Below are 16,625 nucleotides of genomic sequence, written 5' to 3'. Positions count from 1 at the left end.
TTCTGTGTACTCATTTCATTGTAGTTCCTAGGTTAGGGTCAAGGTCACGAGGTGGACCAAACAGCTAGCTCCAAACTGCCCTCCCTGTTGCCATGGTTCCAATCCCTGCTCACCTTGCACAGGTCCCAGGGTTTCCATGACACCCTCTGCCTTCTCTAGACACACCTGCATCCTACCCACTCAGGCAAAGAAAGTCCTCTGCTCCGAATTCATGACATGGGAGGCAGTGTGGTGGATAGAAAATGCATAGGCCTTGGGTTCAGACAGATTTGGCTTCCAAATTCTGGTTCTAGCTTTTGGGAAACTGATCCAGCTATTCAAACTTTCTGAGCCTCAGTTATCTGCAAAATTGGGATAATAACACTGATGACTTTTTAAAAGTAATAATGAGAGATTACACCCATTGAACTGTCAAAAATCAGAAAGAACAAAAATAACAGTTGCTGATAGAAATATGAATTGCTATAGCCTGTTGGGAAAGCAATTTGGCAACATCTATTAAAAGCACATACTCCTTAAAGCAGAACTCACATTCCTGGAATCTTTCCATACAAATAAAAGCATCAGCATATAAGGATATGTGTGCAAAGATGTCAATTGCAGCATAGTCTATGTGGCAATAGAGTGGAAAGAAAGTGCTTGCTTATCATAGGAGAATGGTTGAATAAATTATGGTACAGCCAAACTATGCAATATCATGTGAGTTTTAAAATGGATTAACTAGATCTTTGCAAACTGACTGGCAGAGACTCCCACCAAGTTTGGCTGCCTGTAGCAGAGCAAGATTTAGCAAGGTATGTGGAATATAATACAATATTTGTAAAATAAGCATATATATATTTAAGAATGACTAAAAAATTGAGCCTCCTACTGTGTACCAGGTACACCTTGAAAATGTTTAAATGGACTGAATGATTTTAATGCTAAATATTTTTTAGGTAGGTGCTATTAGTGTTCTTATTTTATGTATGAGGAAACTCAAGTTGAGGAGTAGAAAGACTAATTTGCGAAAGATCACACAGCTTGGTCAGGGTCGGGTTGGAATCTGGGCCCAAGTAGTTGGAAGAAGAGATTAGACTCTTAGTCCATGTATTTTACTCTCTGAGTGATTGATTGAATGGTGAGGAGTACATAAGCAACAAAAAGAGAAAAATTGCATTAAAATCATACATTTCACATAAAGCTGTGTATGTTCGTATATTCAGAAAGAGATGCATGATAGATAGTCTCCAAAATGAGAATGGTAGTTAGCTCTGGGTGGTGTGATTATATGTAATATTTTTTACTCTCTTCCATTATTTGAATTTTCTACAATAAATATACTAACTAAACAATCAAAAAAATTAAAAAACTATTCACTGCAGAAAACACAAAAATTTGCATGCATTCACATTTACTAGAACTTTCTTACAGAAGTGATCATGATCATTTTACAAAGTTACAAGGATGTTTCTGGTCAGTATGGAATTTAAAACTGAAACCACAGAAACAATTCAAAATTGAGACCGGATAAGAATATAAACATTTATTTACTGGAATACACAATTAAATGATGATAGACTATCAAAGGATGTTGGAAGAATTTTACAATGTACTGTTATATTTGAAAGACAGGTTCAAACTTTTATGTGTTGCAGAATACCCTAAAAAAAACCCTCCATATATGTATGAGGTTGCCTAGAAAAACATTGAGAGTTTATATATCAATATATTACATATGCTTATTTCTGGGCACCGGGGTTATGAGTGATATTTTTCCTTCCTTCTTTTGTTTATTTTTTGTGTAATAAACATACATTACTTTTAAAATAAGAAAATATATGTAAGTAATAAAAATGTTTTAACCTTTTCCCTTGTAAATCAATAAAATCCAGGAATTTGTCCTGAGGAACTGATCATAGATTTATCCAAAATGTAGGCACTGCCTTTCTCTATCATTTATAATAGGAAGAAAACTATAAATAACTAAGTTATCTAACATTAGGGCACCGGCTATGTAAATTGTGGGATAACCAGACGATAAAATATTATGACACCAATAAAATTCATGCCTTTGAGGAACTTTTAAAGACATGGGTAAATATTCACAATATTATTGTTAAATGAAGCAATAGAATAAAGACTTTTATTTTCCTACAATTTAACCCTTAAAGGGAAAATGACTATATGCTTTTATTTTTATATTTTTCACATTAAAAAATATTTTACAATAAAGATATATTATTCTTATAAGCAAAATTAATTTTTATATTAAAAATATGATAAATACTGCCTTTTAAAGGGATTGCGTAAGCTTATGTAGGTATTAGCTATGGCAGTTAACCATAATAAAATCATTTTCCTATCCTCACTTCCCACACACAGACCTTTTTCCTCTCTCCTTCTCTGAGTCTCAGGTTACCCTTTTGAGAAATGAAGACTACATTGTTACAATTGTAAAGCATTGTGTACAGGAGACACTCAATGTATCTTAGTTCTTTCCCCTTCAGTATACTAGCAGAGGACAGCCACTTTTATTCTACACTTAAGGCTCCTAATATCCAAGAGGGATAACTCAGAGATGCTTAAGCATATTCAGACACTCTACCAATGCAGATCCAGGGCAGAGGACAGCCTTGTCCTCGCTCTGATGAGTGACGGGGTGAGGACGCTTAGTGGGGGGTGGTGAACACCAAGAATGGGAATAGGACAAAGAAAAATTAGCCTGGAGAGTCTCGAGAGGAATTCATTGGTGGCCTTGGTTTTGTTTCTCCTCAACAGTTCAGAAACAATGCCATTTCCCAGAGCAATTTTGAGTCCATACCACTGGCCAAGCCTGCAGTGCTCAGTGGTTGGAATAATTTGTGCTCTCATCTCTTGCATACTCCTGAATTCTCTTCCTTGTATGTAATCTTTCTCTTTTGTTCACTATGGCAAGGCTGACTCTTGGCTCTAGCTTTCCCCTTTTCCTACAGTAATTTTGACTTCTAAGAGGTCTGAAACTAGATTAAGGGTTAATAAATCCTTTGCCAGGTGACATCCCATTTCATAAATACCAAAAACAGCAATTATATGACTGACATGGTGTTCCAAAGGAATACAAGCTTGGGTATGCACCTGAGTATTAATTGATTTTGTTTTTAATATTAATGAGCATATGATTTGGTCTAGTTGACCTTCAAATTTAAATTAGGTACTGATTAAATAATGAGGCAGGTGAATTAAGATGAGTTTAAACAGCACTTTATTTTCCCCCAGAAAGCTGCCTTGGCCTTGGCTCTGGGTGAAAAATGAGCTATTAGAAGTGTTGAAAAAACTAGAACAGAGTATATTATTTATCTTAAGGAGGTTGACTATATCTTAAATAGTAATAATAATAACTTTGTAAAAGTTTCATCTGGAGTACTTGACATTCCTATGAATTTTACTTCTGTGTTTATATGCCCATTTAATGTGATTGCTTGTATATTTGTTAACTTAAATAGCCTTAATACTTGTACTCCTAAATTTGTTTTTAAGGATTTAAAGTGTAAACTACCTTAAATCAACAGAGTATTTTTAGGCAGTAGAGAAAGAAGTCCTCAATAGATAAGTACACATCCTGTTTCACAAATAACCTCAAAACGCCTACCAACCCCAAAATTTTTTCCCGGGCCAGCTTTACCTTGGAGTTAATTTCAATTCAATCCTGGTTGCCAAATCCTTGGCATGCATTCCGGATGAATTATTCATCAGCATTCTTCCTGCTAATATCTCATGCTCCCAACTCAACTCCTCCCCACCCTATGGCTGTAATGAGTCACTGGGAACAGGTGTCATCAGTGTGTAACAATCTAGCTCCTGATCCATGAGCCAGTCAGTTGCATCTCCTTCTGTTGGCAGCTGGCACAGTTAGCAAGTACATGGGGGTAAGCAGGCAGCAAGCATGGGTTCCTGGTTCCCAGTGGAAAATATGTCTAGAACATTAAAACAAAACTGCTGGCATAGAGGACTCCTGTGTTACAATACTTCCTTTTGAAATTCTTCAACTTTCACATGACTGTTCGAATTTTTTAAATATCTGGTCTCCAAAGTGACATTAGCCATCTTATTTTTTATTTGTTTGTTTTCAATCCTTTCACCCTAGAAGATGCTAATTTCCTGTGGAAACCAAGGTTATAACAAATGTAAAGCCAGCCCACTAACAAGCAAAGCTGGAAATAATTGAATGAGTCTCAAAATCCTTGGGAGTTTTATTAGAAAGAGAAAAAAAGACCTGTCCATAATATCAGTGATTCTAAAGCCCAAGAAGATGCTTGGTCAGGATCCAAGTCTGAAAACAAACTCAAGAGAGCAAGGGCTTCTTCAGGACATTTGATCAGCAAAAATGTTCTGCCACTTAAATTGGAGAGTGTAATGAGCATTTCTATAAGCAATCTTATAACTGCAGAGCTCTAAAATAGCCCAGATGTCACTGAGAAGAGATATTTCTGCATGAAAGCTAATAATGGAGAATGTTTGAAATGAATCCTCAACACATATGACTGCCTTTTAACCTTATCTTGACCTCAATCTTGAAGGATTTCAATGGATTTTTTTTTTCTAAGCTAGGTGTCTATCAGTCAAGACGACAGTTCCATAAGCATTAGACACTTGTTCTAAGCTGGTCTAAGCTCTGAACTGATAATCAATTAAAAACAGTGGTTTTCTGTACATTCTATTTCAGAAGAAAAAGGCAAAAATCATACCCTAGGCATTCTGTTTTTAATTGAAAGAAGATTGCATACTAGTGTGGATTTCAAAACATTTCTATTTTCCCTAAGTAAATAGGTTAATGGATATTAATGGCTTAGTTCAGTAATACTCATAAAACTTCACACATAGTCTTACATAGGAGCTGCATTTGTGATACATGATAGAACTCCTTCATGGAGTTACCATCATTAAAATTTTATGTTAAAAAGAAATCCTAAAAGTATTCCAAAACACGGATCCTGGCATAAGCAATTAATGGTGTGAGTTCCTAAAAGCATCAAGAAACATCACAAACAGTGTGCTTCTGTGAAGGTGCGACATCTCCAAACTAAACAACTCAACAGGAAAAATCCCAGCCTGAAACATGGTCACATTCAAATTAAATTATCCCTCTTTCGTGTTTCTTAAACTCTGCTACTCAACTTCATGACACTTTAAAATTTTTATCACAAACTAAATGATTGGTATCTCCAAAATTTTTGCTTAAGATGAACACCACTTTCTGTCTTTTCACTCTGATCGCATTTGATCGCATTTATTTGTCTCTCTAAGATGACCTAGGGTTTCCTATCAGAGCCTATGTGGGTATTTGACATCAGTTATATTTTTAGATACACTATGTCTTAAAAAACAGTCAATGTACTCTAACTAAAAAATGCTTTCTCACTAAAATATGCTAATCATCATCTGAGCCTTCAGCAACTTGTAATCTTTTTCCTGGTTGAGGGTCTTGGCCACTCAATGTTGATGGCCACCACTTGGTTGCTCAAGGTTGAGGTAGCTATGGTAATTTATTAAAATAAGACAGTGATGAAGTTTGCCACAATAATCGTCTCTTCCTTTCACAGAAGATTTCTCTGTGGCATGCAATGCTGTTTGATGGCATTTTACCCACAGTAGAAATTATCTTAAAATTGAACTCAGGCCAGGCACAGTGGTGCTTGCCTGTAATCCCAGCACTTTGGGAGGCCAAGGCGGGTGGATCACCTGGGGTCAGGAGTTCGTGACCAGCCTGAATAACATGGTGAAACCCCGTCCGCCTCTACTAAAAAAAAAAAAAAAAAGAGCCAGGTGTGGTGGTGCATGCTTGTGATCTGAGCTACTTGAGAGGCTAAGACAGAATTGCTTATACCTGGGAGGCAGAGGTTGCAGTGAGCCAAGATCGCACCATTGCACTCCAGCCTGGGCAACAAGAGCGAAACTCCATCTCAAAAACAAACAAACAAAAAATTGAACTCAATACTCTCAAACCTGCTGTCTTCACCAGGAGCAGATTCCATCTCAAGAAACCACTTTCTTTTTTTAATAAATAAGCTGCAACTTCTCATTTGTTCAAGTTTCTCATGAGATTACAGTTCAGTCACATCTTCAGTCTCCACTTCTAGTTCTCTTGACATTTCTACCACATCTTTAGTTACTTCCTCCACTGAAGTCTTGAACCCCTCACAGTCATCCATGAGGGTTGGAATCACCTTCTTTCAAACCCTTGTTAATGTTGATATTTTGGCCTTCTCTCAGGAATATTCTTAATGTTATCTAGAATAGTAAATCCTTTCCACATTTTCAGTTTATTTTGCCCAGATTCATTAGAGGATGACATCACTATCTATGGCAGTTACAGTCTTAGAAAATATATTTCTTAAATAGACTTGAAAATCAGAATTACTCCCTGATCCACTGGCTGCACACTAGATGTGTTAGCAGACATGAAAACAACATTACGTTCCTTGTACATCTTCGTCAGAACTCTCGGAAGACCAGGTGCATTGTCAATAAGCAGTAATATTTTGAAAAGAATCATTTTTTTCTGAGCAGTAGGTCTCAACAGTGGGCTTAAAATATCCAGTAAACAATGCTATAAAGAGACGTGCTACAATACAGGCTTTCTTGTGCCATTTACAGAGCACAGGTGGGGTAGACTTTGCCTAATTGTCAAGAGCACTAGGATTCTTGGAATAGTAAATGAGCATTGTCTTCAACTTAAAGTCACCAGCTGCATTAGCCCCTAACAAGAGAGCCAGCTTGTCCTTTGAAGCCAGGCATTGACTTCTCCCCTCTAGCTTGAAAATGCTAAATGGCCTCATCGTCCAATAGAAGGCTGTTATGTCTACATTGAAAATCTGTTGCTTAGTGTAGCCACCTTGATCAGTGATCTTAGCTAGATCTTCTGGATAACTTGCTGCAGCTTTTACGTCGGTACTTGCTGCTTCACCTTGCACATTAATGTAATGGAAACAGCTTGTTTCCTTAAACCTCATGAATCAGCCTCTGCTAACGTCCAACTTTCCTTCTGCAGCTTTCTCACTTCTCTCAGCGTTAGTAGAATTGAAGAGGGCTAGTACCTTGCTCCGGACTAGGCTCTGGCTTAAGGGAATGTTATGGCTGGTTTGATCTTCTGTCCAGACCATTAAAACTTTCTCCTTATCAGCAATAAGGCTGCTTCAGTTTCTTATCATTCATGTGTCCACTGGAGTAGCACTTTTAATTTTCTTCCAGAACATTTCCTTTGCATTCACAACTAGGCACCAGAGGCCTAGATTTCAGCCTATCTCAGCTTTCAACATACCTTCCTCATTAAGCTTAAACGTAGCTAGCTTTTGATTTAAAGTGTGATTTAGTATGCAACTCTTCCTATCACATGAACACATGGAGGCCATTGTAGGTCTATTAATTGGCCTAATTTCAATATTGTTGTGTTTCAGGGGACAGGGAGGCCCGAGAAAAGGGAGACAGACAGGGGAATAGTGGGTCAGTGGAGTAGTCAGAACCACATTTACTAAGTCAGTCCACTATCTTATATGGGCACAGTACATAGCACCCCAAAACAATTATAATAGTAACACCAAAGGTCACTGATCACCGATCACCATTACAGATAGAATAATAGTAAAAAGTTTTGAAATGTTGTGAGAATTATCAAAGCGTGACACAGGGACATGAAATGAGCACAGGCTGTTGGGAAAATGGTCCGACAGACTTGCTTGATGCAGGGTTCCCATAAAACTTCAATTTGTAAAAAATGCGATATTTGCAAAGCACAGTAAAATGAAGTGCAAGAAAACAAGATAAGCCTATATTACCTTTTCATCTGGGGACTTGCCAATGAACCAGGAGAGAGAGAAGAAAAAGCACTATTTTGTTTTCCTTTAGATATATATATTTTTTTAATTGTAGCATCCCCACATCAATGTCTCCCTACTTCTTCCTTCCTCAAACTGTCTCCTAGAAAAGTAATTTTTTTTTTTTTTTTACTTTTTCTGGAAATACTTGGGTCAGCAACATTTTCTCAGAGTAACTATCGACAGAATGGAGAATGATGCTCTTGCCAAAGTTTCATTTCTAAGGATGCCTTTCAAATATTTCTTTTTGAAAAATGGTGCTCCCTGGTTGGTGGGCCTCAAATGCCACTCTTTCAAACCTTTTCCTGATGAGTGGCTATAAAGAGCAGAACTGATTAATTCTGGTGTTTTAAATAAACATCTCTAAACATAATTTCTCTGGTCATTCTCTCATTTCATAAACAGTTATTTTCCAAAGGAACAAATGTAAATGTCATATATATATATGTATATAAATTTTCTATAAAGGCTAGGTATGCAATAAAAGAGAGTAGGTGGGGTAGTCAATTGTATTGGAAACAGAGACACTTAAGAAAACCTAGTTATATTTGACTTACTGCTTCATTTTTCCATGTAAACAAGCCCAAATAGTCTCTTTTAAGAGTCTGCAATTATTAGATGTAGTTAGTAGCCTCATACCTTCATCTTTACAGTCTTCAACTGCCTCTTCTGAAGCAGGGCCGGGCACAGTGACAGTGTTGACACCATCTATAAAGCAGAAAAGAAACACTGCCTCAGAGTTCATCCTTCCGGAAGTCCAGCTGTGGTTTTCCTGCCCTGCACCTCCCTCCACTCTCCACCAAAGCAAGCATGAGCCTGCCGCATGCTTGAATACACTGAATGCTCTTTGAAGGGGCTAGTGGCTTGGGACTCTCTTTTATAATCAGTGAAACAGGAACCTTCAGTTAAGCCAGAGACCAATGGGCTACAATCTATTTTTTAGTGAAGAATGCCACTTGTTGCTAGTAGTATCCTTTGGCATTTTGTTTCTTCCTCATCCCTCAAAGGATGGTATATTATTTTTCTTGATAACAGATTGTGAAAGAAAGTATATCCTTGCAAGTTGCTACAAAGTGCTTTTATGTGCGTGTTTCTAAAGTTTGTTTTTTTCTTAGCACAGCACTTCTGCTCCATTATGCCACGCTGTCAAACTGCAGGGAGCAGCTCTGATGGCTGTCAGCACAGAGGCCTGGAAGAAGGGGAGCATTTGGCACAGGGCACCAGAAGCCACCAGGAACTTTCATGTCACCCGAGAACAGAATGGGAAAATGGGGACTAAGGACATGGAACTCTCTGTTCCCCTCACGGCAACAACGAACTGCATTAGAGTAGACCTCTCTCTTCTCAGTGTCATCAGCCCCTAGTGACTCTAGTCACGTTTGGCCTCCAGGATAAGAGCTAACTAGCCTACTCCCTCCCATTCAAACAGTAAATCTAGACAGGCAGGATTGCTAAAATCATTTGCAATGTTTAATACCTGATAACTGGAAAAGGAATATATATATATATACACACATTATGGACAAAAGATGGGCTGGAAAATATGTGATCTGTGATTTGATTCCAAATGTGTGTCAGTTTTCATGCATATGTGAGTTATCTTTAGTTCCATGACCCTGTTACTATAGAAAAAAGTATTTATAGTGTGCATATGTGTATATATATACTATATATAGTTTATATGTATAAATATACTATATATAAACTATAGAGTATATATAGTATACATATACATATATAGTGTATATATAGTTTTTCATGTAGCAGAAAATATGTATAGTTATATACTTATATATAATAGTGATATATAGTTATGTACATAGTTATATATATATATATATTCCCTGATACTACATGAAAAACTATATATATACACACACACATTACATATATATATATATATACACACACATTACATATATGTATATATATTACATGGACTCTATAGTTTATATATAGTATACTTATACAAATATGGTATATTTATACATATAAACTATATATATAGTACATATGCACACACACTTATTCATAGTTTTTTACGTAGTAGCAGGGTCAGGGAACTAAAGATAACTCATATATGCATGAAAACTAACACATATTTGGAAGCAAATCACAAATCACTTATTTTCTAGCCCATCTTTTGTCCATGATGCATGTACTATTACTTGCAGGTCAGGTATCCTTTGGAACAGAATTCTCTGTCACTATCTCATCATTTAGATCTCATTTTAACTATCACATCCTCAGAGAGTCCGTCCCAAACCCAGACAATGGAAATTTGCCTTCTGGGCATTCCTTCTGTATTTCCTTATTTCTCAGCAAGGCATTTATCACTATTGATGTTGTTATCATTTTTATTTGTTTATTGTTTGGAACCCCCACCAGAATATAAACTTCAAAGAAACAGAGATGTTGTTTTTATTGGTTGTTGGTTTATTCTTCAGTGCCTGGAATGGTGCCTATGACACAATGAACCCTTGATATGTATTTGTTAAATTTTTTGGAAGAATATTATCTACAACTTTGATCTGATTTGATCATGACAACAGTCAAAACTGCTGGATTACACTGTTTTAAGATTGTGTTTTTTCATGATGTGTAAGAGGCCTGCAGAGTTATATATATAATCAAAATTGAAGCTGGAAATTATATTGAATGAAAAGAAGACACTTTTATTTTGGAAAAATACCAGCAGGTCAAAAGAGCTTTAATGACCCATAACCACATCTTCGATTTCTCTGAGCTCTGATTAGAGAGGATAAGAAATGAGCAGTGTGAATGTAACAATGCGTGTTGACACTGGCCAGGATTATAGGTGGACTCTGCCATTGGCCTCTGTGCCAGCTGGTGAGCTCACTTGGAAAAGCAGGGGGAGTCACTCAGGGATGCATTTAGGACTCTTCTTCACATTGAGAAGTGCCCCTATTGTGGTGATAATGCTATCAGATTCAAGGGCTGGAGAAGAGGGCTGACATTCTACCACTCCCTCCTCACAGGCAAAAGGATCTCGAATCTACAAACTACTTGTTCTCAACTGGTTAAAGGGAAAAGGATGAATATATCAAACACATGCAAATGTGAGTGCATGCATACATGTGTGTGTGTGTGTGCGTGTGTGCATGTATGTACAGGGATGGGAAACAATCTTTGTTGATAAGGACAGTTTGGGCCTGGGTGTGGTGGCTCATGCCTGTAATCACAGCACTTTGGGAGGCTTAGGCGGGCAGATCACTTGAGATCAGGAATTCGAGACCAGCCTGGCCAACATGGTGAAACCTTGTCTCTACTAAAAATAAAAAAATTATCCGGGCATGGTGGTGCGTGCCTGTAGTCCCAGCTACTTGGGAGGCTGAGGCACGAAAATCGCTTGAACACAGGAGGTGGAGGTTGCAGTGAACCGAGATTGCACCACTGCACTCCAGCCTGGGTGACAGAGCAAGACTCCATCTCAAAAAAACAAAACAAAACAAAAAACAAACAAACAAACAAAAAAACAGTTTGGGACAGAGTAGTGAGTGAATAAAACCTTTGAAACCTCAACAGTCACAGAATGGCCTCAGCTGTCAGCAGTTTGTTGACTAATACTTGTCAGCCCCAAATAATAAAAACAGTGACAGCTTTTCACTCATCTGCTATGCAGCATAATGTGTGGGTTGGGGGTGGGGGAGGGTTGGATAACAACAGATTCCTGCATCAGAAATTCATTTCATTGCAAGGACTATCTTGCAACAAAGGACGCCAGCTGACCCAGTCGCAGGTACACAAAGTCCTTGCTGCCTTGCTTCAGTGCTTTCTCTGATTGGCCTTCTTCAATTCCGTCTTCCAGGTTAATAATAAAAGCTTCCAGATCCCTAGCAAAATCTCCAAGGTTAATGTAAGAAGTTTACAGTGAAAAACTTATCACGCTACCTGGCTTAATTCCAAGGGTTCGGCATATGGCCTAGGATGTGCTTGGCAAACAGTAGCGCTCGCTATTTCAAAAGTGCCCCTCCATGGGGCTCATTAGAATTGGGAGAATAACTGGGAAACTAAAGGGAACAGGGATTTTTATTTTTATTTTTTTGCTGGTTATGTTGTGAGTGAATGATTGTGCCTATCATTCTTTTAAAGGAGAGCATGACTGAGTACAAAAATGGATAGGAAGAGATAATAAATCACAGGTGACTTCAATCCCTTTTGAGCCTTAAGTGCTATTTTATTTAAAAATGTTCAATTTATAATCTACAGTGTGGAATCTATAAACTTTCAATGGACACATCTGTCCTTTAGTGAACAGAGGAGATGTCAGGAAGGGTTTAGATCTTACTTAGAGCTCTGTGTGTGGGGTAGTCAGGCCCACTGCACCGTCTCCTGCAATATGCAGAGAAATAACCTGAAGCATAGCTCTTCAAAATTTAATGCAATACACTAAAGACATTCTACTCACTGTACAGGCCAAGCCTCTTCTTTATTTCCTTTCATCAGTTTTTATTTCATTTTTTCCCTCAAGCTAAATGTACTAATTTGAGCTTGACCTAACTCAGCCAAGCTCTGGCTTGGCACTTCCAACCTCCACCCGTCCCTCTTAGAGCTTTGCCAGGCAAACTGTTACAGGGCAGAAAATTGAATTGGTGAATGAGATGTGAGAATGTACCACTCTGCTTGAAAGTAGTCAACTCATAGTTATTGGAGATGGTGGCTTCCTGGGGGAGACCTAAATGAGCACTGGAGTTCATCTGGTGAAATGTATAAGCATTTTCAGACAATAGCATTGAGTGAAGTTATTGTTCACCTCTGCAGATGAGGCCTAGGTGACTTCTCAAAAGAAATCCGAGCCTATGTCCATGAGTTCTCATTGTTCAATTCCCACCTATGAGTGAGAACATGCGGTGTTTGGTTTTTTGTCCTTGCGATAGTTTGCTGAGAATGATGGTTTCCAGCTTCATCCATGTCCCTACAAAGGACATGAACTCATCATTTTTTATGGCTGCATAGTATTCCATGGTGTATATGTGCCACATTTTCTTAATCCAGTCTATCGTTGTTGGACATTTGCTGTTGTGAATAGTGCCGCAACTCATGGACACAGGAAGGGGAACATCACACTCCGGGGACTGTTGTGGGGTTGGGGGAGGGGGGAGGGACAGCATTAGGAGATATACCTAATGCTAAATGACGAGTTAATGGGTGCAGGAAATCAACATGGCACATGGATACATATGTAACAAACCTGCACATTGTGCACATGTACCCTAAAACCTAAAGTATAATAAAAAAAAAAAAAAAAGAAATCTGAGCCTACCTGCATCTTGGCTTTGCCCTTCCATTTCTTCCACACTTTGCTTCTCCTCTGGACCGTTCTCATCTTTCAAGAAAACCACAGAGGAAAAAACATGCATCAAGTCAATTTGTGAAATATCTCTTTATGGCTAATATGCAGCACTGAAATTAATTGTAACCAATGTAGCATGACTCCTCATAAAGCCAGGGAGAGAGATGAATCAGAGGCATGAAACAGAAAAATTACCTACAAAAATTGGTGCATTTATACTCATCCCTTCTCACATGATTTGTTAGATGAAATGTTTAACTGCAGTAAACAAAATTCACTCAGCAGTCCTGGTAACGAGTCTCTCCTTGCTCGGCATTTCCCAAAATATAACAGAAACTTCAACTCCAGTCCACTTTTCTCCCCTGACTTAAGTAACATGCACTGTGTAAGGAAGGTTGGCTAAGTTTCTTGCCCTTTATTTCTCTGTATGATATATGCCGCAAAAAAAAAGGTCAATTTTCACTTAACTTGCATATGGCAGTCTAACATACCTATGCTATAAAATATTTTGTCTTGAACAGGTTATGTTGGTTGAGTTTATGCTGTCATATATAGCTATCTGAAAAATAACTGGTCAGGTGCAATGAAGGCTGTATATTAGCAACTACCTAAAACTTTCTTTTTTCTTAAAATAGCTACCGTATCTGTGGATTTATCTGTAGAAATGATAAACTTTTTGAAGGTTAAGTATAGGCATCATTTTATAACTCATTGCTGGGAGGGTCTCCAAATTGCTTTTGGTTTGGAAAATGAAGCAAATAAAAATGATGAATTTATACAAAGACATAAGAATAAAGTATAAAACATATGGTGAAGTACAGAAAATAGAAGCAGAGGTTACCAACTTATATTCATGTGGGTTAAAGATGGCCACAAATGCTTTGTCTCTGAAGGAGTGGAGCCCATTCCTTCTCTTTAAGTCCTGACTGGCTGTGAAACTTCTTTAGACCAATGAAATATGGTGGAAGTAATATTCTGGGGCCTATAAGCTACCCTGCAAGGCCTGGCAGCCTCTACTTTCTCCCCCTGGGAAGCCAGTCCCCATGCTGTAAAGAAGCTGAAGCTGGCCTGCCAAATGGAGGGAGACACACGGAGAGAGGGAGAAAAGATGTGTGGGGAGCATGAAGGGCCAGACCTGTGAGCCAAGCCTTCTTGAACCTTTCCACCCAGCCAGCTGCCAACCAAATGCAGCTGAGTGGTGACCTCAGCCAGTGTCACAAGGAGCAGAAGAGACATCCAGCTGAGCCCTTAAAAAATTCCTGACCCACAAGCAGGACCAAATCACTTAACATTGTCTTGCTTGAGTGCTTTGACCCGCCATCTCCTCCTCCTACCAACTCTTAATTCCAAGGCAAGAGAATCCTCCCAAGAGGAGGCCACTAGTAGCAGAGCTGAAGCAAGAGCCTCAGAAGCAGTGGGGAAGCATTTCACATGCAGCTCTGGAAAACAACCTATTGAAGAAAGTTTCAGATGGGGAAACATTTAGATTTGACCTAAATGGGAAAAAAAAAAGTTTATAATAGAAGGACAAAAAAAGAAAAAAGAATCATACTCTGAGGTTGGCAAAGAATGCAGTCAATAAATATATGTACAGGATCCCCTGTGTTGGCTTAGCCCTGTGCTGTTTGTGATGGTGGACACAATATAACTACTTTTTTTTTTTTTTATAGACACAGAGCCTTGCTGTGTTGTCCAAGCTGGAGTGCAGTGGCATATTCATAGCTCACTGCAGCCTTTAACTCCTGGAGTCAAGCAATCCTCCCACCTCAGCCTCCTGAGTAGTGGGGTCTACAAGGCACATGCCACCAAGCCTGACTAATTTTTTAGGAGAGAAGGGGTCTTGCTTTGTTGCCTAGGCTGGTCTTGAACTCCTGGCCTAGGCCTCCCACCTCAGCCTCCCAAACTGCTGGGATTACAGGCATTAGACACCACACCTGGCCTGAATATAATGTGAGAACCTGGGGTGGCTCTGTATGCCACTTAAATTCAGTGTTCTAGATGGCATATTTACAAGTACTAAATGATTATCTGATATTTTCCCTGTTCTGGTTCTCCATGAAGGAAACAGCATTGGCCTTTGCTCTAGGGAGGAAATAGTCACTTCTGCTGTTCTTGCTGTCTTAACAAGGCCAAGTTGGTGCAGGAGCATGTGCCAAAAACTTAGCCAATATCTGTCCCTTTCCTCCCACCAAATGGACTGTGAGTCAAGCAGGAAAAAATCTGCCAGCTTCTGAACAATGAGAACTCATGGACACAGGAAGGGGAACATCACACTCCGGGGACTGTTGTGGGGTTGGGGGAGGGGGGAGGGACAGCATAAGGAGATATACCTAATGCTAAATGACGAGTTAATGGGTGCAGGAAATCAACATGGCACATGGATACATATGTAACAAACCTGCACATTTTGCACATGTACCCTAAAACCTAAAGTATAATAATAAAAATAAAAATTAAAAAAAAAAAATCTGCCAGCTTCTCTGTCTCCCTCAAAAGACAGACCTTTTAACACATTTCACAATAGCTGTGAAGTTTGCAGGTGACAAGCTTCCTTTAAAATTAGTTGGGTTACCACATCTTCTACAGAGTAGGGGTAGGGAGATTTCTTATGAAGAGAGGTAGATAAGAAGGGAAAGAAAAACAGCAATTAAATTACAGAAAGGTGAGGAATTGGTTCTAATAGTTGTAAATGCATAAGAAGGAAATCCATGGTCAGACCTGGAAATCCAGCTTTCTAATAGTAACAACCAGTCTGGCAGTTTACCTAGTCTACTGCTTCTGGGTTTTTACCCTTAGTTCCTTGTGTGCCACCCCCCTCCCTAGAACAGACATCTGAGTGGCACGCTTTTGTTTTCTACTTTGAGTCTCAGCGGCACAGTTTTCTATTTGCAGTATTTCTGCCCTTGGGAGTAAACTCAAGAAACACTTGGCACGTTTATCACGGAGCAAATGCTTTCTAGAAGAATGCTGGATTTGCCATTCCAGTAACATGCCCTCAGATAAAAAGGTCCAGGTATGTTGCTTTCATCAATTTCCAAGACAGTGCGTCCTCAAATCCAGCAGGGGGAACCAATGTAGAAGGCTTATTTTCCAAGCCCAGCATATGCATTCTTGGGCAATTAGATTAGCATTCATTTCATTCTTTTAGAAGGACATTTTGGCTGGCTTAGAACTTTCCATCCATTTTAAATGCCGCAAATGGGTGAGTTCTTAGTGAAACAGGGGGCTTCCACTGGTAGAAAAAGCAAGGCACATTAACACAGTTACCCGTAAGTCTTTGATAAGGACAAGCTTTCTTTTTTATCAGCCTCGTCTGTCTAGCTATCATCACAGGAAGCACATAAACAATAAAAAGTTAAGTAGAGGGATGTGTAAACTTGAGGTTTTTAGAAGGGATTTTAAAAGCCTTACGATAACGGTGAAGAAATACAGGGAAGTGCGAGGCTATTTTGTTAGCTTAAATAATGCCACATAGAAGC

General features: G+C 38.7%; 1 protein-coding gene across 1 annotated transcript in view; it reads right to left on the bottom strand.

Moving 5' to 3' along the window:
- MACROD2 (mono-ADP ribosylhydrolase 2) overlaps positions 1–16,625 on the bottom strand; it is a 169,173-nt gene that overhangs the window by 107,976 nt on the left and 44,572 nt on the right. The window contains exons 3-4 of the mRNA XM_030822001.1: positions 13,117–13,179; positions 8,472–8,540 (exon numbers count right to left, since the gene is read on the bottom strand). Of these exons, the coding sequence (XP_030677861.1) occupies positions 8,472–8,540; positions 13,117–13,179 (132 nt within the window). The remainder of the gene's footprint in view (positions 1–8,471; positions 8,541–13,116; positions 13,180–16,625) is intronic.

Source organism: Nomascus leucogenys, chromosome 11 (assembly GCF_006542625.1).
Source record: "Nomascus leucogenys isolate Asia chromosome 11, Asia_NLE_v1, whole genome shotgun sequence".
NCBI lineage: Eukaryota > Metazoa > Chordata > Mammalia > Primates > Hylobatidae > Nomascus > Nomascus leucogenys.
Note: the sequence above shows the minus strand (reverse complement) of the source record. Positions and strands in the feature narration are given on the sequence as shown.